This window comes from Aquarana catesbeiana, linkage group LG02, assembly GCF_042186555.1.
Source record: "Aquarana catesbeiana isolate 2022-GZ linkage group LG02, ASM4218655v1, whole genome shotgun sequence".
NCBI lineage: Eukaryota > Metazoa > Chordata > Amphibia > Anura > Ranidae > Aquarana > Aquarana catesbeiana.
Window position 1 is genome coordinate 321,032,617 of NC_133325.1, and position 22,984 is coordinate 321,055,600.

Sequence of the window (22,984 nt, forward strand, 5' to 3'; positions counted from 1 at the left end):
CATGAACCACAAGGGTGACTTTTCAGTAGTTAGAGGAAGCCTGGTAAATAAAACCTACATTTAGGATGTGCTGCACCAGATAATAAACTGCCCACACCATAAATAAATATTACAAGTTTTTACACATTGATTAGCTCTTTTCCATTACTCACCTGTTCTCTTTCTACACGTCTCTTCTCTTCATCAGCTCTTCTACGTTCTTCTTCTTCTTTACGTCTTCTTTCAATCTCTTCCATTCTCTTCTTATCTTCTTGCTCTCTCCTCCGTTGCTCTCTTTCTTGTTGCCTCCGTGCCTCTCGCTCTCTTCTTTGTTGCTGTTTGTGAAGGAAAAGCATTAACTAGTTTACAATACTAGTTTTTTCACTTTTTAAAGTCTTGCTAGGAAAGATTAAAGAGAAAATTTAAAATATACACATAAGCAGTCAACAGCATTGGTACGCTAGTCTTTTTTTCAGAGTTTCCCTGTAACAGTTTTATTACCTAGTGATCCTGCCAAGCAGTCCAACAAAAGCGACAGTTAAAGTAGTTCACCCCAACACTTAATTTTGTAAATCTACAGGCATCCACAATCTAAGACTAACCTATCTAACCCTGTAAAGAAGAAGTCGCTATGCAGACGTTTTCTGAAACAGATCCGGTCTGGTCTCCAGCAGCGGAAGCTCTTCGCAGGAGACAGCTGACAACAGTTGTGAAATGCAAAGGAAGTGACGTCATCCATAGATTTACTATGGGGCTCCAGTTGCCGGCTGCCTCCTCTGCTCCCGTCTCCACAGCGAAGCCGCACCCGACAGTTTAGCGTGGGACCTGAGCGGCTTCAGGAAAGGTATGTATAGCAATTTCTTCTTTACAGGGCTAGATAGGTTAGTCTTAGATTGTGGATGCCTGTAGGATTTACAGATTTTAGTGTTAGGGTGAACGTCTACTTTAAGAGGGTTGAGACAAACCATTTGACACTTTTTGATGAAATCTGTTAGCATCTTTCTTCGAAAAATACATTTTATGTATATCTGTGTGGTTCATTTGGTATTCTAATAAGCCCCTGCCACCTGCGTAACCAACTAATGGTTTCCTTTGTTTGCAAGTCTTTGCTTGGGGCTAGCTACAGACAGACAATTTCAGAGAGCACCTATAAGCAATGCCTGGTACACACTACTAGCTTTGTTTCATGTAACCCAGTGGGTTATACGAAAAAAAAAAAAACTGACAGTTCTGGTCAGAGCCACTGTACTAACTATCCAAAGTTAGTACAGTGATCTCCTCCACGGAGCTGTTGTGTTCTGATAGGGGACGAGCCCTCGCCAAGCACAACTGGTAAATGAATAAATAGAACAGCTAGTGGAAGCTTTTTTTACCTTAATGCACAGAATACATTAAGGTAAAAAACCTTTGGACTTTAGAATCACTTTAAATGGCAGAAGTGTTTGCTTGCTGTAAATAATAGTAGCAATACAGGAAAATTTTTTCATGAAAATAAATTGCATCAGTCATCTTCACCAAGGTCTTTTTCAGTAGAAGGGACTTATGCTCTACCTCTTCAAGGCGCCTTCTTTGCTCTTTTTGCTGCTCTATACGTTTCTGTCTCTCTGCCAGTAGTTGCCTCTTGTACTCCTCCTGCTCTCTGAGTTGTTGCTCCTGCAGCAGCTGCTGCCTTCGTAAGGCTTCAGAACGCTCCTTGTTCTCCTGCTGTAGTCTCAGGAAATCACGTCTAAGGGTGGATTCTCCAGGCACATTAACAATTGAGCTGAGAGAGAAATAAATTTAAATTATATATATATATATATATATATATATATATATATATATATATATATATATACATACACACACACACACACATATTATATATATATATATATATATATATATATATATATATATATATATATATATATATATATATATATATATATATACACACATATATACACACATACACACACACACACACACACATACACTGGCCGCATAATGATAATGTGCAAGCCACTCACTGCAATACATGCAAATCACAACTTCAGCAAGACCCCTTTCACACTGAGGTGTTTTTCAGGTGCTTTTGGGCTAAAAATAGCGCCTGTAAATCGCCTGAAAAACACCTCCCCTACAGACCCAGTGTGAAAGCCCGACTGCGCTGGCAGGACGTTAAAAAAAGAAGTCCTGCAAGCATCATCTTTGGAGTGGTGTATACACCACTCCTGCACAACGAAATGAATGGGAAGCGCTTCGGCAGCGGCGCATCATGGGCGCATTTAACCCTTTATTTCGGCGACTGGCGGAGATTAAAAGCTCCCCGTTTGCATCAGAATAGCGCCGATAAAACAACAGTAAATCGCCTCTAAAACTAGCATCGTTTTACCATCAACGTCCAATTGTGAAAGCAGCCTAATAGGTATACGTATGCAAAAGGGTCAATACAATGTATCAAAACAGCATCTAATGGTGGCAAAAATCTTACAAAAAAAAGGTACATCTCAGATGTTGTTCTGCTAGCTGGATAATATCAGTACAAAAAACTAAAATCTATAACAGAACAAATTATTTTAAAGATCTATATTTTGTCAGTACCATGGTTTTATAGCCAATATGAATATTTTTATCTAAACCTTGTGACTGGCTTGCACAGAGCATATCAGGCATTTTAATCAGCATGCTTGAAAATTGTAAAATATTGATAAGATAAAGTTGCTACTTTTCCCACACATAAATGTGTGGCAACTACAAGTCTCTGGAAACATAGCCTTTGAGTGCCAAGGACTGACTGGCTCAGCTATGTCACCTGGGTGATCCCCATTCTTCTTCACAACAGGCACTACCAGGCATTTATTTTTCCACTATGGGGGAATAAAAGGAATGGCAAGTATACACTGCTAGGACTAAAGGGTGGGGGGGTTCAAGTAAACCGGTTGCCATGTCTTAAAGCCGGCCATAGATGGAGTGAATTCCTTTGCGAAAGCCATGGTGAGCGGAGGAAGCAAATCCCACGGCGAGAACAGTGATTACTGCTAGTGACTATAACAGTCCCTAGCAATAATCACGTGTAAAATCCGGCAGGCTGGTTGTACCCACATTGATCAATCAACTTGGGTACATTTAGCCTGCTCATATATGATTGAAACCATCTATGGCTAGCTTAATAAGAAGAGCATGGGTTTGTTGCAATTATAGACTAGGTTTTCTCCTAATACCCAAAGCTAAAACCCAAAGCTAAAAAACAGAGCATCCTAAGGCGAACGGGTGAAGGCAGGATCTTTTTTTCTTACAGCATATGTATTAGGATGTGAATCAACACTGACATACCTTGGCTCTCCTTCCTGCTCAGGCACTTCCTCTTCCTCCTCTTCACTTCCACTGTATTCATACTCCGTTTCATCTAAACCAGACAAGTGAGCAGAACAGAAAAACATTTACTGGCCAAAAAATATTTCAGATCACCTGTGGCTAATTATTTTGCCCACATTGCCCAGGGTCAAATGCATTTGGTTATAACTCAAAAAATTCTGTAATGTGTACAACAATCGTAACATTTACATTTATAGATTATCCCAATTTTTTAATGAATACAGTTTCCTACCCAGCTTGCAGCTTTATTTTTAATTGCTGAAATAGATGACCCTGGAGGTCTACAAATAAGTATGCATAGATCCGATATGACTTTAATAAAGAAGCCTGTGTCTGTGTATAAAATCTAGGTACAAATCAGATATCTGTAGTCAGTAAAAGATCAAAGGTATGCCTGGAGAATAGTTTACCAATATTATTTTTCTTTATTTTGGCTAGAATGATTAGGTCCAAGACATCTGGAGGAATGTCAAGACAATCAATTAGCACTAAATAGATGATTTTTATAATAATTTTACATATGCATAGCTCTTCTATAGGATGGATGGTGTATGTATAACTGGATAAAAAGTAAATAAAACTTTCATATGTTTATGTGGTAAAAATACTCGAACACAAATACTTGTCTTACAAGCTTAAAATAAAATCTGTATCAACTGAAATCAAACCAAGAAGCTGCCTGCTACTTAAATGTACATTGCATATTTATTGCACAAAAACAACATACGTAAAAACAAAACAAAATAAACTTTTTTTGAATTCCAATAAGTGTTTATATCTATGGACTATTATATGGTCATACCAAAGTGCCTTTGGAATGTATGTATACCCTTTGAGTTATGAAAAGATCTTAAAGATTGTAAAGTCTCTTTTTTTTACCAAAAAAACAAAAAAAAAAAAAAAAAAAAAAAACAAACATGCTATACTTACCTGCTTGGTTGCAGTGGATTTGCACAGAGCAGCCTGGATCCTCCTCTTCTTGGGTCCCACTTCTGTGCTCCTGGCCCCTCCCTCCTGTTTAGTGCCCCCACAGAAAGCAGCCTGCTATGGGAGCACTCGAGCCGAGTCACAGCTCTGTGTGTCCATTCAGACACAGAGCCCTGGCCCGGCCCCACCCCCCTTCTCCCCTGATTGGCTAGCTGACTGTTTGACAGCAGCGGGCGCCAATGGCGCCACTGCTGTGTCTCAGCCAATCAGGAGGGAGAATCTTGGTTGGCTGAGACACTCGTGGACATCGCTGGAAAGAGGGACCTCAGGTAAATATTAGTGGGGCTGATGCACATAGAATGCATGAAGATAAAAAACCTTCTGCCTTTACAACCCCTTTAAATCAGGATTCTATCCAAAATATAGCCAAAGTTTTTTGTTTTTTTTAATGCATATTTCTAGTTTTTTCTCAGTCAAGTGTCCCAGTTTACCCAACTAAAAAAGGTTAGAAATATGCAGTTGAAATATTACAGTGCAGATACAATTCCTGGTAAATACAACCATTTATGCAACTATAAAATATAAAAAGAATACATGCTAGATGTATTTCAAGTTTAAAAGTGTTTTTTTCCCATCTTTAAAGCAAACTCTAGTTAAAGCTCTCCTAAGGCTGTCCCCAAACACCATTTTTAGTTCTATTTATATATTCTTGAGGTGAAATATTAAAAGTGATAGAAGTGATAGTCTGCTCCTCCTTCCTCCGTGTGCTCCTTCAACAAGCCAGGTGCTAAGGGGGCACTCATGCTGGCACGCTCCTAAGCCAGGCTGTATGTGTCCACAGACACACATAGCGCCAGTAAGCCATGCCACCATCCCTTCTCACAGGAGTTTGATGGACAGCAGCAGAGCAGGAGCCTATGGCTCCCGATGTTCTCAGTGTTTCCTGTGATAGCATGAACTGAGAGGAGCAGGGCTGCAACCAGGACTGCACTGGTTCAGTGACTCAGCCAGGTAAGTGTTTAGAGATGGGGGTAGGTAGATTAGGTAGTGGGGAGTTTTTTTTACAATAAAAAGTTAAGGTAAAAAAACGTTGAGTTTAGAACCACTTTAACCATACATTCGTCATCTTATCAGGCAGTATAAAAAAAAAAAAAAAAAACAAGCACTGTTAATGGCAATTAAAAGTTTAAAAGGGAAAAAGAAACCACCTACCTTTCTCTCCTCTCTTCTTCCTGGTCCTGTCTATGTGGTCTTTCAGCTGGATACGGACTTGTCGCTCATTAGGCTGGTCTCTAATAAATGGGTGTTTTAACAGCTGTTCTGTTGGAGGGCGTTGCGTGTAATTTTTTACCAGACAGCTTTCAATAAAACTAAAAAACTTCTTTGACCTGTAAAATAAAGTGCAAGGAGAAACCAAAACAATGAAATTCAAACTCTGATGGTTTATGAAGGAAAAAAATCTCTGTTTACAAAAAACACAACACGTTCTACAGTTTTTTGGATGTTGGGGGCTACTGAATGTACAGAAACAAGGCATAGGTGATATATTACTGTTTGTGCTCAACATGCTCTATCATTAGAAATGACATGTACTGCTGTAGCCCATATCATAGAATGTCAAAACTCCTAATGGTTTGCTAACCTTTTGCTAGTTGCTGATCTCTGGCTTTGAGGTATACCACCTTATCTGCACATTTGTTCAAAGTCAGTGGTTTAAAATACTGAATCAACATGACATGCAATTAACACTTTCATAAAGAGCACCTGCCCCTTGTGTGTATATATATATATATATATATATATATATATATATATATATATATATATATATATATATATATATATATATATATATATATATATATATATATATATAAAATCACCAGCTGTCTCCTCTAAAAGAATAAGTTCTTTGTTTCCCTGACCAGCAAGTGAAATCTTCATCCTCTTGCAGAGCCCTAGACACCGCTCCTATACAACACTTCTAGGTGTGTCAAAATGCACACCCCCTGCTGCTGCTGTTCTTCTGTGGTTCCCACCACCAACCTCAGTTAAATGAGTTCAGCAGGAGAACGTGCTGACACACTCAGAAGTGTCAAAAAGAATTGGCACCCAGAGCTCTGCAAAAGTGTAAAGATTTCACTCACTGCCCACTTAGCACCCCACTAGTAGCAGTTCTGGGGAAATCCACCCTTGAATCCCTAACAGTATTTTGACTACACAAATTAAACCGTGGATACTATATAGTACACATTGGGTTTCATGTCAAAAACTATGATAAAAAAAGGTCTTATTTGTAACATTACTTTCACAGGTGGCTGTCCAGTCACTGGTAAAATCAGGTTTTATTTTGAAATTCCAAGACTCCAGGCACAACTATCGCTTACGGTTGTGCATTGCGATTAACAGCGATTACTTTACAGCGTTTACACATGGCTGCGTTTAGCTGCGGTGTAGCTTTCTTGCCATTCCTGATGTGCTTCCTGTTTTCCTTTTTGTTGCTGCTGCTATCCACAGGTGAAATAGTGCACTGCGATTATGAACAGATTAGCTGCAATAAATCAGTCCTGGACGCAGTCAAATTTGTTTTTTTATAACCGCACAAAACAGTCACCAAGCACAGTGTGTGAATGGGGCCATAGGAATGCATTGTTTGAGTTTAGTAGAGAACTTCATCTATCTGCACCTAAAAGCCGAATTCTATCTGCCCGCATGAAAGGGGCCTTATAATGAGAACAAATATATTTTAGTAGCAGTAGACAGAGCACAAGAATGACGAAGAACTCACCATTTCTTAGATTTTAGCCGGGGAGGGGGATTTCTGGGAATAAGAAACAGTGCTCTCATAGGATGCATATCACAAAGAGCTGTAAAAGAAACCATATTAGATATAATTTTTGCAGTTTATTGTTAAGTGAAGGCAAAATAAATTTATAAAAAAAAAAAAAAAAGAAAAACAAGGAGCACTTACGGGGAGCACCTTCTGCCATCTCTATTGCTGTAATACCACAGGACCAAAGATCACTCTGCAAAAATGATTACGGTATATATTATGCTGCAAAATTAAAAGTGCTACTGCATGTGGGATAGTTGGAGTAAAAAAAAAAAATGTGCATATTACAGAAACCTATATCAACCACTATGCTTCATTAAAATGAGTACATATTACTTCATGACTTTTTTTATAGTGGAAATAAACCCAAAGATTTAACTGTTTCCCAAAACAGTTGCATTCCAAGCATGCTGTGATTAACTAAGGTCACAGTGGCTTGTGCTCTAAAACCCAACTGTCAAACCATCAAATGACTGGTGCCATAACTGATCACATGTGTAGCATTATGTGAACTGTAGCATCATGGGAACTGCAAATCAAACAAACAGAGGCTAAGATGGCAGCTTCCTTGTTTGTGAAGGATATGAGTGTATAGTTCCACTTCGCGATAGAAACTTAAAAAGGATACCTTCACGTTACAAGAAAAAATTAATTCACACATTCCTGCAGGAGCCTGGAAAGCATTGCACCCTTGATCAGTGGATCAGGGGTGCAATGTCAAGATTCTACAGATAAGCCCTTTAGCTTTCTACCCGTACCATTATACATTATGTTGTTCATTCCACGGTCGCATGGTTTTCAAATTGTGGCAGTGGGTGTGGGGAGAAGATCCCCCACCCACTGTCACACCGAGGGGGGGGTCAAGGAAATGGCGTTGTGATCTGGAACATGTTGCATGAACCACCCTAAATATAGGTGGCACATGTAACATGTTCAGAAAGGTGAACTTAACCTTTAAAGTAGAGCTTTTTTTGCAATCTGTTTCCCATTGGGAAGATTTCCCTTCACTTCCTGTCTCATAATCAAAAACAGGAAGTGAGAGGAAATCCCTCCAAAGTGAGGGAATCCTGTGGGGGTGTTACCACAACTAGTGTCCCCATTGGAAAATCCCCCCTCTATTACTGTTCTAGTGTCAACCCAAAATTTGGGATTTCCTTCTACTTTCACTTTCGATAACAGTCGATAAACAGGACAAATAGAGACGGTGAATCTCCCTAACAGGAGGACAGCAATAACCCCTCTCAAAGACAAAAGAAAGGTTTTGCCCATAGTTATGCTTTAAGAACTGCAACAAAATATTTGCCATACCCTGTAATCATAGGTGGCATCTGGATTCTCATCACAAGCTATAACTTCAGGGGCCATCCAGTATGGTGTACCAATAAATGTATTCCTTCGACCGACTGTCCTGTCCAGTTGTGCGCTGACACCAAAATCCACTGCAGATAAAAGTATGAGTACAGGGTGACAACTTCAAAAAACACATCTAATTAAAGGCTGCATTGTCAGCAGATCTAGAAGCTGTAAAGTCTTCAGAAAGCTCATTAGAGATTCTTATGATGACAGTAAATCAATAACATTTTGCACTACTGTACTGCTATTTCAGCATATATGTGGAGCCTTCATGTTTACCTGAAGGAACAATTCCATACAAAAATTTAAATTACGGTAGTGCGATGTCTCCAAATAACTTCTGCAGCAGTACTCATCTGCAAAACTTCAGCGTTCTGACATTATGACTTTCAAGTGAATAAAAACATACTTTAAGGTTCCAGTTTGTTTATACATGAGAACAATTGCTAAAATGCTAACAAATTCCAGCGCTTAAACCCTGTAGGAATGTTTACAGTGTAGTTCCTTACCACACACACACTATAGCCATACACAATAGCCAGTCTAGGATTAAATTATTTATCCTTACATCAAGTATTCCAAGCAGTCACACTAGTGTGACTAATGTGTCTGCCATCAAACTGCAACTTTTAACTGTGGAAATCATATTGTTCTCTATAACGCCTATTCACGTCAATGCAACATGGTGCAGTACAGTTTTTGACAGTGCAGGTGCTTCTTTTGGTGCAGCACAGTGTTTTTTTTGGCTGCATAGGTCTCAATAGGAGCGCATGAAAAACACAAGCATAAGCAATTTTTTGAGAATGTTTAGTATATGTTTGGCAGAGTTTTGTGCTCAAACAATCTAATTGCACTATTAAAAGGAAGGAAGAAAAAAAAAAAAAAAAAGGCACACACACATCAAAATCACACAGACTTAAAAATGTAGGATTATGCAGCAGGACTAGTGTGCACATAGGCTTAAAGTGGTTGTAAAGGCTTCATTTTTTTCCCTACAATACTAAACATGGTATTCTTACCTGCTCTGTGCAATGGTATTTTACAACAACTCGGACATTTTTTACCTTAATGCAGGGAGTGCACTAAGGTTAAAAACATCTTGCCTTTACAAGCACTTTAAAGTTCCCACACATAAGCCAGTCAACTCTTGGGCACGAATTATGCAGCACACACTTAAATAGGAGTTTGTGAATGGTTAGTTTTAGTGACTGGAAAGGGAAAATAGGACTGACAATTTCTACTGAGACCAATCGCATATAGAAACTATTATGGGACAGGTTATTAAACCCAACTGTTCCCTTTAAAAAATACAGGGCTCAAGGACATGGTGGAAAAAAATGTGCAGACTAAGCAACTGTTCTCATGTCTATGGTTAGCATCAGACAAGTCATAATTTAAAGGAGTTTAGCCAAAGCTTTTTTGGCCATACTTCTCCTATGGATCACAGGAGTGCAATTCGTTCTGTACTCCTATGCCCCATTTTCAGCAGACATCAGTCTAAAGTCTGCTGTCAGCTTACGCCACTCAGCCGGTCCAAACGCTGGATCTATCCCGACTTTGCAGTTGGGATCCACCCAGAAGCCTTGACTGGCACCTGGCTCAGCCCCTCAGTGAGCCACTGGAAGACTGAACTAGCCACTCTCGTCCCCTCCACAGCCTGGCGCTCCAGTGAGCACTGGAGGGGTAGAAGAGAGTCAGTGATTGACAGACAAGACTCTGCTTACAGAACTGAGTGATTAGCAGTGTTTGATCGCTCAGTTCTTAGAGTAGATGTGGCAGGGGACAGAAGCAGCATCAGATCGATGCTGCATCCACCTCGGTGACTAATTTTTTTAAATTTTTTTTGGGGAAACCAAAACTGTTTTGATTATTATTAAATATTATTATTAACGTTATCGGATATTAGGAAATGCCAAACATGCCATATTTTCAGCCCCTTGCCTAGTTCAATAAAGAACCGTATTCTTTCACCTACCGAGCTTCACCTCTGCATTCTCGGTTAGCAGCACGTTCTGTCCTTTAATATCTCTGTGAATCACGTGGTGAGCATGGAGATGTGCCAACCCCTAAACACAAGAAGAAATGAAAAAAATAAAAAATCATGTGGGTTATACCAAAGTCTGAGTTTATAGCTAGTTTGGTGAAAAGATACATTGCCTTGCTGAGACATTATGATAAAGTAATCTGCTAGAAGAACGAGGCGATGAGTCATTCACCTCCGTCTAGGAACCTCATTACGTTTTTGTTTTATAACGGAATGCGTTTTTGCAATCAGCCTGATGAACCAGTAGGCTGAAACCACATTAGGTGTAAAACGGCAAGACAAAGAAAGGTCAAAATTACTTTTGATGGTTCAAACGAATAATTTATGAGTGCTAACTGCTGATCACAGCTACTAAATCTGTCAAGAGCTAGCAGTAAACAGTAGATGGCAGCTGGACAATGGGATATGATCTAACTGCTAAAGGATCAATTTCATTCATTATTTTTGTTTTATTTTTTAACAGTTGAAACACACAAAGTACAACTGTGTATCTTTCCTAAATTAAACAGATCCAAACACTAACCTCACAAAAGAAAAAAAAAGAAAAAAACGAACATACAAAAAACAAATTCTAACATGGACAAACAACTATCTGAAAGGAATATATCTGCTTGCTCCCACATACCATAGGCCACTTAAGCCACAATACATCATGTGTTAGGGCAGATAAACTATTGAATAGTTAATGTTCTCTTCAAGTATATGCACACAGCAAAAGTTGCAGGTTTGGGGTTTCATGTTTTAATTACATGATTAAATAACGATCTACAATTGAAGCTCTCTTTTCTTTTTTCTCTTTATGGTAGGCAGGGTGGGCTGTCATCAATTCTAAAAAGGGAGCAATTCAAGGTATTTAAAAAATACTGTTCTTTATTACCAGCCATTATGACATAACCAGGCCCTTTTTTAAACAACTGCTGCATCACAGAGCCTTGTTGCAATCTTTTTTTTTGACTCCAGCAATTTTTCACATGGACATCTGTGCAATGAAAAGATTGCTCCCTTTCTTTACTGATATTGAGGTTAACTGGTGCTATTGATGCTTTCAAGTTTGTGAACATTTTTAAACCTGGACTCCAAGTAGCTATAAAAAAATAAAATAAATAAACACATTGTTTAATCGCTTGGACTCTTCAAAAAATTCATCCTGATATCCTTCTGTAATGTATGTACAGCAACATGCAGAGCAGAAGAGGGTGGGCCAGCATTCTGAGCTCATCAGGAATTGCTCCATACAATGCTATCAGTCTAACACACTGTCCATGCTTACAAGTGGGGAAAGCAGAGCACTGACCTCATCACCCTGCCACTGCATACTCTTTTCTAATCACAGGTTTGGAAGAGACTTGGAGTGGAATTACAGTAAAACCTTGGTTTGAGAGTAACTTGGTTTGAGAGCGTTTTGCAAGACAAGCACATTTTTTTAAAATACATTTTGACTTGATATACAAGGGATGTCTTGATATACAAGTAGCGTCATGTCACAACTGAGTATAAAAGAGAAGATAGGTGCCTCCAAGTGTACATTTAATGAAGGTACAACATTTAGCAAACTCACATGGTTGGCGATTAAAACGGGCACATCTAAATATTCAGGCATCCGGGGTAAAGCTGTCCACATAGACCATCTCCCCTCCTTACATCAATGTTGTCCCTTCCACCCTGTACTTCAAGCCTCGCTTCCAGATCGCTCTACTGCAGGGTAGTCTTCTCGGTCAGGATTGCAGACTGACATCGGTGAGAGTTGGCGGTGCGGAGGATGGTCTAATGTGGACAGATTTTCCCCCGGATGCTTGCATACTTAGATGTGTCTCTTAATCAACCATGTGAGTTGTTAAATGTTGTATCGTCATTAAATGTAACCATATTGCTACACTAAGGCCCTATGTACACTGCTGCTGCTAAACGGACGTTCAGAGGCAGTAGGACACTTTTTTCAACTGCCCCCGAACTCATCCAATGTTAACTTATGCGTACACCGCTCCGAAGATGCTGCTAGCAGGACTTTTTTTCCCATCCAGCTAGCGCACCGCTCCAGTGTGAAAGCCCTCGGGGCTTTTACACTGGAGAGACAGCAGTGGCTGTTTCGGGTCAGTTTGCAGGCGCTATTTTTAGCACAATAGCGTGTGCAAACCGCCCCAGTGTGACAGGGGTCTTATACTCTGTAGCTCCTGCTGGATTTTGCTTCTGATCCCCTTGTGAAGGCTGCCATTTGTGGATGGACATTTTATGGTTACAAAACCTATCACATTGCTATAATCTTTTTATATGGTCTATAAATGGAAGGACTTATGAATAAATGGCTGTGGAATGAATCATCTGAGTTTGCATTATTTCTTATGGGGAAATTCGCTTTGATATACAAGTACTTTACTGTATAGTCAAAACTTCTTTTTCATTTTCAGTATAGCTAGCCATAGATGGAGCGAAACTTGGCTGGTTCAGCAGGAACCGGCCAAGATTTAATCCATCTATGGGAAGACTGCTAGTACTGAAGTCGACCTTTCGGTGGGGAGGGGGGACAGGATACCTGTCTTTGCCACTATGCCAGCGTTTTGGTGGTGCTGCCCCATTGTTTTCAATGGGCAGGGGCGGTGAATACACCACTCCTATAGCGCTGCAAAGATGCGACTTGCAGGACTTTTTTTTTACCATCCTGCAAGCGCACCGCTCCAGTGCACCCTCGGGCTTTCACACTGGAGAGACAGGAGAGGCTCTTTACAGGCACTATTTTTAGCGCTGTAGCACATGTAAAGCGCCTCAGTGTGAAAGTATCCTAACAGCAAGAAAATGACGGACTAAATAAAACAAAATAAGTTTGATACAGCATGTATAAATCAATCAGCAAATGTAGCCAGAGAAGAAAAGTGTACTCCAATGATAATCTATGGGTAATGTGCTTGACATCTAGATATATTTTTATAACTGAGAATGTACGTTCATGCAATTAGCACCCTTGCATATGCTAACTGAAAATCCTGTGACGTCACAAGTCTATACAGAAAGGATTCCCTGTCAGCACTAACACAAGGTTCAATCAGCTGATTAATATTTCATGACATAACTGTAGCACTACACAGAGAAAAGAGCACTTCATTCTTACCCTCAAGATTTCACGAGAGATATAAGCAATCCAGTCTTCTTTTAGAGTATTCCCCTTTGTATTCTTCACCAGGTCAGTGATCGAGCCGGCACCACAAAACTCCATTACAAGCTGTGGAACAAAGAAACGTCAGCACTGCATAGAATGGCAATGAAAGGACATTTTCATAGTAAAATGCTCATTAGCTGCTTTGTCATGCCTCAGAAAAGGAGAGAATCTTTGTTATGATTTCCAAATACTAAAATCATTTCTGCTTTGATATTCAAATAGAACATTGTAAAATGTAGAAACCAGTTGTTCAATATGTAGGAAGGTGAAATGTGGTGTGAGCAATCAGATATGCTTAGGGCAGCATTGTAATTAACAAGTCTAGAGATTTCTGAAAAAAAGCACAGACTTCTCCAATGTTTGTGCAAAACACTTTCCAGTCCATGGAGTCTCACAAGATACCAGCGTGCCTTGATCATTAGATGAAAAAAAAAAAGAAGCACTAGTGACTGAGCACTACCAACAGGGACAAATGTTGGAGGTTTTGATCTTTCAAGATAGCAGACAATAGCTAGTCAATATATAGTGAGGTGACCAAATGGAACCAAAAAGTCCTTCCTCAAGAGCAATGGAAGGTGTGATGAGGTGTCTAAATACAACCAACAATTCTTCTTCTGTTTCTATCCATTAAGTTGAGAAACTTGTGCTGCAGCTGCCCCCCCCAGAGCCCCCCCTTTTTCTTACCTGAACCCATTTGTTCCAGAGACGAAAACGAGCCCAGCGGTTCTAGCCACTGTCTCTGTCCTCATTGGATAGATTGACCGCAGCAGGAGTCAATGATCAATTAAATCCAGTGACGTGAGAGCGGGGGGCGGGGCAGAGTCCTGCTGTCTGTGTCAATGGACGCAGCAGCGGGACTTGTGAGCGCACCTGCACGAGTGCCCCCATGGAAAGCAGGTCTAGGTGGGGGCACCTGATGAAGAGAAGGGGCCAGGAGCGCTGCCGGGGCACCTCAGAAGAAGAGGATCGGGGCTGCTCTGTGCAAAACACTTGCAGGCAAGTATGACAAGGTCTATCTAGAACTAAACTAACTAGAACTAAACAGGTGGGGAGGACAAAGGGAGATACCAAATCCCATCAGTAAACTAGTTTGAACCACCACTAAAGGTCTGCAGACAAACAAAAACAATATATTCACCTTTATTGTAGAAAATATTTAAAACTACGGTAAAAAACAGTGAACATAGGGTAGAGAGAGATGATGGCGTTTTTCACACTATCAGCGCATCCTCATGGTGTGTTATGAGAAAGCACCGATAGCATGAAACATTTCTAACATTCCCCATGCTGTCTTGGCGGGGGGGGGGGTGGAGTTATTTGGAACTTTCTTTTTTGGTTTTCAAAAGCAATCTGACAGTTCAATACAACACAGAAAAAGATACATGTACCTGGGACAGCACACTTCTTACAATCAAGGAAGTTAGGGGGAGTTTATTATCAGCATTGTGGGCTGAGCCATCAAAAGTACTTCTTTATGACTCTGGACCAGCAGTGCATCCAAAACCACTGAATTATAACATAGATTCAGTCTAAATGTATTCGTACAATTTATAGAAGACACAACTGTGATGGGTAGAATATTTTTATATATTACAGGGATTTGTGCAGAGCTTTACATACTGTACATTCACATCAGTTCCTGCCCTCAAGGAACTAGCTTACAGTCTTAGGTCCCTATCTCATATTTATTCATAAATATACTAGCACCAATTTAGATAGGAGCCAATTGACAAATTTGTCAGCATGTCTTTGGAGTGCCTGGAGAAAAAACATAGAAGCACAGGGAGAACAAACTCTACTCAGGTAGTGTCCTGGTTGGGATTCAATCCAAGGACACTAGTCACTGTGCTGCCCATAACACATGAAATTCCAATCAACATTGTTCACCTGGCAGATGGTGTGAAAATGCTAAGCTACAAAGAGCTTTGCCAAAGGGTAATGGATTTATTTTTAGTTATTTTATTACAGGTATTTAAAAAGTGCCACCAATTTATGCAGCACTGTAAAGGCACATCAGTTCCTGCTCTCAGGGGCTTACAATATAATGTTCCTATTGCAGGAGCACACACACACACAGGACCTTTTAAGACAGGAGCCAATCAATCTACCATCCTACCAGCATGACTTTGGGGTATGGGAGGAAACCAGAGTATCCAGAGGAAACCCATGCAAACACCAGGTGAACATGTAAATGCCGAGCAGAAAGCATCCTGGCTTCGATCAGAGGACGCAAGTGCTGTAAGGCACATAGGGGTTGATTTACTAAGACAAATGGGTTGTTCACTTTGCAAGGAAAATATAAAAAAAAAAAAAAAAGTCTCAAAAATAAAACGCAGTACACAGGTTTTTAAAGTAATTTATTAAGACAGCTCCGGTGTCTCTTCCAACTTCCTCTCCGGCTCTTCTAGCGAAGTCTTGTGCCTCTGTCGGGTCTTCTAGCCCTCTCTGGTTCTTCTCCCTTTGCCCGGTCTTCTCCCTTCCTTCTTCCGATGTTGACGCAACGCTCTCTCCTGCTCTAATGCTAGGTGCACGATGTGCCACTACTTATATTGCCATGGGGCGGGGTTACTGGGTGACGTCATATGGAGACCCCCGCCCCTTATGAAGTCACCGCCCCACCATGCACCGGCAAAAGAGCGAGAAGACCCGGCAAAAGAGCGAGAGGACAGCGGAGAAGACCAGGCAGAGGCAGAAGACAGCGGACAGAGGGAGAAGAACCAGAGAGGGCTTGAAGACCCGGCAGAGGACGTCGCCAGAAGAGCCAGAAGAGCCAGAGAGGGGAGAGGAAGTCGGAAGAGACGCCGGAGCTGTCTTAATAAATTACTTCAAAAACCTGTGTACTGAGTTTTATTTTTGACACTTTAGGTGAATAGGTAGGGTGAACAATGTAACCCCTACTCATTCACATATGGTGAGGGGGTGGTATCTGGAAGTCCCCTTATTAAAGGGGGCTTCCAGATTCCGATAAGCCCCCCCGCCCGCAGACCCTGACAACCAACAGCCAGGGTTGTCGGAAAGAGGCCCTTGTCCTCATCAACATGGGGACAAGGTGCTTTAGGGTGAGGGGCGTAGGGCCCCCCTGCTCCAAAGCAACCCACGTTGAGGGCATGCGGCCTGGCACAGTTCAGGAAGGGGGGGTGTTTGCTCGTCCCCACTCCCTTTAATGACCTGCCAGGCTGTGTATTCAAATAAGAGTCTGGTATGGATTTTGGGGGGGACCCCCCATGCAGTTTTTTCGGTGTGGGGGTTCCCCTTAAGATCCATGCCAGACCGAAGGACCTGGTATGCTCTTGGAGGGGGAACCAATGCCGGTTTTTATTTTAAATTTGGCGTGGAGTTCCCCTTCAAGATCAGAGCACAAGTCGCATGCCAAAGTCAGAGCGGTTAAGACAGCTCTCATAGGGAAACATTGGATTTGTCGTACAAGTGTGAACTATTGGCTAAGAATGAGTTTAGGCGTGTTCGCAACCCGCACGTGCAGAGCCTACCAGGAAGTCGGCACTGCACATCGCTAATCACAGGCAGCGAGGCATTTCTCAATCTCTGCAGCTGCGGATTGGGAAAATTTCTCACTCCCTGAGATTAGCCCTGTACAGTGCCGACTTCCCGGTGGGCTCTGCACGTGCGGGTTGCGAACACACCTGAGCTCATCCTTACCATTGGCAAAATCAAAAATAACATTATGCTGCAATCTGTCACTATCATAAACACTACAATTTGTTTTTCTAAGTTCCCCTTTAACAGTTTTATTATCTGTTGATTTTCCACTTCCAGTAACAGGGTGAAAAAAACGGTTCATCCTGCAATGAAATCACTACAGAGTCATCACCGTGCTGACAGGGTAGTCCTTGATGGACAAGTAGATATAGACAGAATTTCATAGGCGATTAACAAATCAAAGCCCAGATACAGCTAATTTAGTTTTTAGTTACTGTAGAAGCTTTTTCCTTTGTGAAAAAAAAAAAAAAAAGTTTAGAATACTCAAAGTTACAGTTGTTAAAGTGGAAGTTCAACGCTAAAACTATTCCCAGCCAAACTCTAAAGCTAACCTCTTGAACCCTGCAAAGAAAAAAAATGCTATACTAACCTTTTCTGAAACCAATTCGGCCCAGTCTCCAGCGACAGCTGCTGTGTAGAGAGAAAGCTGCCAAGAGCTGTGAAATACCTGGGAAGTGACGTCACCATAGACATACTATGGGGCTTCTGTTGTCGGCTGCCTCTCTTGCACACACACTGCAGCCACCGCTGACAGCTCAACATGGGATCGGATTGGCTGCAGGATAGGCAAGTATAGCAATCTCTTCTTTACAGGGATAGATAGTTTAGGTTTAGAATGTGGCTGAGGGTAGGTTTAGTGTTAGATTTTGGCTGAACTTCCACTTTAAGCACCCCTGGCAGTATTCAGCAAGTTTGTCCCAACACCATGAACTGTCAAGGATAGCCTGATTATATGTATAGCTGCAGAAATATATAAAGAAAATAAAATATATTTAAAAAAGTCTATGCAATAAAAAGGAATTCAAAGTTTAATACTGTATACAGTTAGAGTACATTTTTTTTTTACTATAAAGAGCCCTTTAATGGGAATGCTTGTAGTAACTTTACATACATTTTCAATAAGTAACAATTTCCTAATAGACATTTGCAGGCTGCCATTGCAGATCTCAGTCCAAAAATGCTAGTTTGCAATAAACAAAATAATTGATGAAATAAATGAAACCTGTGCCAAGAGGCTGTCACTGCTAGACTACATAATAATCCTGGTCACCTGGCAGTCATGCTCATCCTCTGACTAGAAATTTAAAATCCCAACCAAGGGAACTACCACTACCTGCCTTGAGATTGCATGTTCTCTCTGTGCTTGTGTGTGTTTCCTCTGGGGACTCTGGTTTCCTCCTATACTGCAAGGACATTTAAGTAGGTTAACTGGTTCCTGCCCAAGTTGGCCCTAATATATGTATACAAGGGAGAGAATACCGCGCTCTAACAAAAAATTAAAAAATTAAACTGAAATAAAGCAGCAACTAATAATGTGAGATACACACATATAACATCAGGAAAAAGGGAAAAAAGTAGCTGCGCCAACAATAAAAGATAGTAAAACCAGTGCTGGTGGACAGGACGTGCTGACGGGTGGACAGGACGTGCTGACGTCATCGCGTTTGACCCTCTGAGCGAACAGGCGTTCGCAAGCTGGCCGGCTATCCATGCGGTTTTAAATTCTACTTTTTGTAAGTGTGTTTCTTACTTCTTTTATTAAACGTATATACCAGTATTACACTATGGGAAGTTCCCTTTCTCTTATTTTTGGGTGATACCTGATGTCCATTCGTGAGCCTCCTTTGAACACAATCATTGGTTAATTGGCTGCACTTTTGCTCCTGTGTCTAACGCCTTTTGAGCTCTTGCCCCGGATTCCTTTGGACAGAGAAGGCCCTGGCTGGGTGTATAGGCGCAAGCTCTGGTTGCTTGCCCTCTGGTAAGCGCGCAATTTATTTGGTGTTCGGTACTTATTGGTGGTGGAAGATTGTACATTTATGCTCATCAACCCATTTAAGTTGTTTGTTCAGTACTAAGTGATATATGGACATTTTTTGACACATATATTTTGTAGTCAAACCTATATTGTTGGGACTTTATATTTCACGTTTTGTGACTTAATAATATTTTTGATATTCAGTTTATTATTTGCCACATGTGTTCACATGTGTACTTAACACTATTTTTAATTCAGCACTGGTTTTACTATCTTTTATTGTTAGCGCAGCTACTTTTTCCCTTTATCCGAATATATGTATGTATCTGATGTAAGCACATTAGATTGTAAGCTCAAAGAGGGCAGGGACTCTATAAAGTACTCTGGAAATCATCAACGCTGACCTATATTAGACCTTTATTAATGGCTCATTCACACACGCTTTATGAAAAGGGAACATTATCAGATCGTAACAGGGGAACCATCCTGAGATGATTAAGGCTGCATTGTCCTTTCTTTGAATGGGCCAGTTCACACCAGAACGCAGTACGAGAAACCCGCATTCCATGTGTGTTTCCTTCACAGCGTTTAAAATGCATTGCACTTGCAATCTGCAGTGTGTCCGGGTTAACTGAATGACACCCCAAACACAAGGCCCAAACATAGTGCGTTTACCTACACCAGATCGCTTGGTACAGTAGTACCATGCAATCCGATTGCTGTGTATTTTTTAAATTTGTGCATGCGCTACTTTTGTTGCAGTCTGGCGCAATTTTACAATTTTAGCCCATTCAGGGCTGTTTCACACCATGAGACGCACTCCACATTCCTGTGCAAATTCATTTTGAATGAACTGAATCACGCTGGACTGCAGCAAAAGTGTGCATGCACTACTTTAAAAAACGCTGAGCAACCATATCACATGGCACTTCGGGACCAAGCAATACCGTGCAGGTAAATGCACTGCAATTGCGATCAGTGTTTGGGGTGTCATTGACATTCATATCTGCTGCAGACGGCAACTGTAGTGTGTTTTGAACGCGGTTCTGGTGTGAACTGGTCCGCAAATGAATGGGCTGAAATTGCACTGCACCTAGATCGCATGGTAATTGCACAGGAACTCACAGCACGTGTTCCTGCGCCATTCGTGGCATGAACTGGCCCTTATTTCTGAAAATCATCAATGCAGTGGTTTCTGTATGAATCTTGTTTACTGTAAATAGTTTGGAGAGAGAACACATCACACACAGGTCTGGAACATTCCTAAGTAAAACAGCTTACCCAGAGTTGGTCATCATGACCAGGAGGACTCTTTTTGATGAAAGCACCATAGTAAGTGGCAATATTTCTGTGATGGGAATATTTCTTCAGCATATTGATTTCCAGTTTAATTTCTTCCTCTTCGTCCTTAAAAAGAAAGGGAAATCTAGGTTATGATCAAAATAAAAACAAGACAAACAATCCAATAAAGTCCATGGCTGACTTTCTTGTTAGGTTAGTCTATATATCTATATCCTTCCAAGGTGTCGGATCCACAAAAATCTTGTAAAAATGATTGCAAACATGCAGACTAGATCCAAAAAGAATACAGGCTCAGATCTTTGTACATATGCTAAAATTTACAAATTTCAAGCCCTTCTCTATTTAAAACGTGTATGAGCAAGCCAGGGCAATGAAATGCTGTGTATGCTGTGACCAGAGAACTCCTTACCCACTTTTGGGAAAAAATGTTATAAATAAATATAGCAATATAGCATATGCAATTGTGACACAAGAGGAGATGTGACAATCAGCCAATAGGCAAACAAGGCAACAAATTACAGAAGGCCGAATCTGGCCAGAAGAGATTAAAGCTGAACTCCACCCAAAAGTAGAAGTTCTGCTTTAAGGCCTCCTCCCCTGCCACATTTGGAATGCAGTTTTGACAGGTACCTGCTCCCACTTCTGCTCAGATCACCTAGGCGATCCAAAACAGACGTTCTCTCCCCTCCCACCTTGCAGTCTTCTGGGACATGTCACAGGTCCCAGAAAACTGCAGGACCATTCACAAAGCGGTTCATGTATGTGCAGTGGGCAGCCAGCTGTGAAGCTGAAAGCAGCATAGCTAGCTGCCCACAGTTAGGATGCTGGCACCAGGAACCCGAAGGCTAGTGAAGAACTAGCCTGGGAGAAGACAGCACTGGGTCCCTGGACAGGCAAGTGTCCTTTTAATAAAAAGTCAGCAGCCACAGTATTTGTAGGGGAGTCTAAGGGTTACTCACAGTGATTCAATTTGAGAAAACTCTTTAGTACAAATAATCCCTTATAAAAATTATTTCCATTATTAGTCTACACTTCTGCTGAAAAGATAATTTGTTAAAAAAATACAAATAGCGATTCCACAAACAGGAAATGCACGCTTGTATTGTGTACAATCATTTCATAATCTTAATATAATAAAAGGACATGAAAAAAAACACTGATGGTAAACTGATAAAAATAATTTCTACACTACAGTTTTTTTGGCAATGGCTGTCTAACATTTCTTAGACAAACGAACATTCAACTCGATTGTTCCTTCAGACCACTACCTACTATTTAAGTGGGCCTCAGGCTGGAACAAACCTCAAAACAGATGACCACAGCTCATATAAAATCTGTTGGCTCATTGGGCAATTAACACACTATAGCCCCGGTGCCCAAGTTGACAAGTGCTGCATTAGAGGCCCAAAGGGAAACAGGGCCAAGCTTAGCCTCTAAATAGGTAAAGATCACTTGAGCTGCCTTTATCTTCTGAAACTACGAATCATTATGACATATGGCTTAGACTGATAGAAGTCGTTGATTTTATTAATGCTCATTTTGAATTTCCCAGGTTTGCATCTGGTTTAATCTAAAAGCAACATTTTTTTTAAACAAAACCATTAGATGCTTAATTCTGTCAGGAAAATAAAGGAAAACCACTTTTTTTGGAGATCTCTTGGCACAGTCTTGCAGAAAGCACTAAGAGGCACTAGAACTGCTGAGCTGATTCTACCTGATTGTAAGAGGAGAGCGGGTGTCAGAGGCAGGGATTATAAACACCATATGCTCATATTTTTCAATCTCTAAATGCTCCCTGAAATATGATACTCATGTCAAATCCTCTCTGCGTTGTCGCCTCCTGTCAGTCCTTGGCAAATTTCCAAAAAGGTAATTTGGTGCTGCATCTAAAAGCTGGGTTCCCCCATAGCTTAAGGAACTACAACAAACCGCACACACCACATGTACACAAAGCAAATCTGAACATTCTGGCCAACCGGAAATCCAAGCATAGACATTTTTCTGCAGCTGTGGAAAATTATTCTCATGTGGGGTCCAGTTCCTGATAACTAGGATGATTTTTCTCTTTTCAAATGGTTTTTATCATGGGAAAATGTTGTTTGTTATGTATACCAGCAAAGCACGGCACAATAAAAAGAAAAACTAATTCTATTGGGCAAATATAGGGGGAAAAAACGTCCACTGTAAACTGGCAGATGTATGCATTTGTTTTCTGCTCTACTAAACAAACACTGCACACTCATCTTTTTTTCTACCCTTTATTAAAGTGCATCTCTAAGGACAAGGAGGAAAGCTTGAACCACTCACTAGTTCTTTATGACTGTCTTTGTCCCCACTGGAAATGTCCCCATACTTCCTGTCATAGTGGTAATGTTGACACTAGAACAGGAAGTCAGCAAATCTCTACATAGCCCTTGATTGCTTCTTTGCTGAGCATTATGTGATTAGAGGAACAAGGTCCCAGGCTTCAGTACTGTGTTGGAAAGCTGCTACCATCTTTCAAGGTTTTCATACACCTTAGGGTTCCATTTACAAGTGAGGAAAAGAGAGTGAGTGGAA

At 40.8% G+C, this 22,984-nt stretch overlaps 1 protein-coding gene across 1 annotated transcript in view; it reads right to left on the reverse strand.

The window, feature by feature from the left end:
- MAP4K4 (mitogen-activated protein kinase kinase kinase kinase 4) overlaps positions 1-22,984 on the reverse strand; it is a 131,921-nt gene that overhangs the window by 78,910 nt on the left and 30,027 nt on the right. Inside the window, exons 2-11 of the mRNA XM_073614774.1 lie at positions 20,405-20,530; positions 13,600-13,710; positions 10,428-10,518; positions 8,408-8,538; positions 7,238-7,292; positions 7,055-7,133; positions 5,479-5,654; positions 3,298-3,370; positions 1,531-1,741; positions 153-314 (exon numbers count right to left, since the gene is read on the reverse strand). Of these exons, the coding sequence (XP_073470875.1) occupies positions 153-314; positions 1,531-1,741; positions 3,298-3,370; positions 5,479-5,654; positions 7,055-7,133; positions 7,238-7,292; positions 8,408-8,538; positions 10,428-10,518; positions 13,600-13,710; positions 20,405-20,530 (1,215 nt within the window). The remainder of the gene's footprint in view (positions 1-152; positions 315-1,530; positions 1,742-3,297; positions 3,371-5,478; positions 5,655-7,054; positions 7,134-7,237; positions 7,293-8,407; positions 8,539-10,427; positions 10,519-13,599; positions 13,711-20,404; positions 20,531-22,984) is intronic.